The 1,246-nt window shown below is 53.0% G+C and overlaps 1 protein-coding gene across 2 annotated transcripts in view; it reads right to left on the reverse strand.

The window, feature by feature from the left end:
- CERS6 (ceramide synthase 6) overlaps positions 1-1,246 on the reverse strand; it is a 333,671-nt gene that overhangs the window by 330,278 nt on the left and 2,147 nt on the right. Inside the window, exon 2 of one of the 2 annotated variants that reach the window (XM_006153571.3) lies at positions 233-361. In XM_006153571.3, coding sequence (XP_006153633.1) covers positions 233-240 — 8 coding nt within the window. In that variant the 5' untranslated portion in view covers positions 241-361. Of the gene's footprint in view, positions 1-232; positions 385-1,246 lie in introns of those variants that run through there. The other variant, XM_027773847.1, reaches the window with a different exon arrangement.

Below are 1,246 nucleotides of genomic sequence, written 5' to 3' on the forward strand. Positions count from 1 at the left end.
CGCCCCAGTGTCAAGCAGCAAGGCACACGCGGCCAGCTCGCCCACGCCCTGAGAGCAGAGCCCAGCGGCGGCGCTTTGGGCACAGGGGCACTCCTGGGGCAGAGTTGGTGGCCCAGCGCTCGCGGCGCCCTACCTTCACACTCACCGCAGGGACCTTCAACCGGCCTTCCAAATACGTCCTGGCCCCCGAATAGACGCGGCCCCTCTGATACTCCCCAGCCCCCTGACTTACTCGCACATGCTCAGAGCTCTGGCTCCTGCCCCACTGGAGTTTCGGGACTCGCAGTCCGCTTCCCGGACGCCCAGAGACGATGGGGAAACAAGTGATGGGCCAAAGCTGAGCTTCAGAACCGGCTCTGCCCTGGAAAAGGACAGGAAAAGGAGACGTGGAGGGCGCACAGAGCAAAGGAGGAAGAAGTAGGAGGAAAAGATCATCCACTCGTGGGTTGGACAAGCAGGGTGAAAATCAGGAACTGGGCGGCCTGGTTTGGGAAGAGCCTTCTGCCGCTGTCCCACGCCTGTCTTTCCGCTACTTTTGACCTTTTCATTTCGTTATGCTATTGCTCATCAAACAGGCTACGGCGGGGAGTGCAGCCCTCTATTCGATTTTTGAGGTGGTGAAAGAAATTAAGCACTTAGGGACCAGCAGTTAGCGTAATGGCTATGTCGCTGGACTCCCATGTAGCCGACCCTGGTTCGCGTCCCGGACCTGGTGGCTTAAAACTCACGCCGGGCGCATGTGCGTGTGTGCCCAAGATCCCTGAGCGGAGAATGGAGGAGAAGGGATTGCGGTGTGGCCATCCGCCCCAGGTGTGTGTGGGGGGGCGGTGATTTCTTGCTTTCTGTCTTGCTGTCTCTGTCTGGTCTGTCTGGCAAGTGCAGCGCCATATAGCAAAAACCTCTCGAAAAAAAGAGGAGGAAAAAGAAAAAGAAAATAAATTAAGTACTTAATTGCTACTTGATTATTAATTGCTATTTAATAATGATGATGTTAATGATTATGATAGCAACTGCAGCATTCTGTGAAACCACCCTTTCCAGCTAACCTCTCTAAAAACGCTGCTGGACCACATTTTGGCTTCCCAGATCATGAGAGAACTTTCACCTTCTTTCACTCTGCTATTTGACAGGCTCATTATTTCTGTGTTTGGGATCCGAAATCTTGGGGGTTGTTTTGTTTTGTTTTGTGTTAAAGAGAGATTTTTGCTATAGGGTGCATGTGCTCACCAGAGAGGCAGAGAAAGAG

The sequence above is a fragment of the Tupaia chinensis genome, unplaced genomic scaffold, assembly GCF_000334495.1.
Source record: "Tupaia chinensis unplaced genomic scaffold, TupChi_1.0 Scaffold000381_1, whole genome shotgun sequence".
NCBI classification, from domain to species: domain Eukaryota; kingdom Metazoa; phylum Chordata; class Mammalia; order Scandentia; family Tupaiidae; genus Tupaia; species Tupaia belangeri.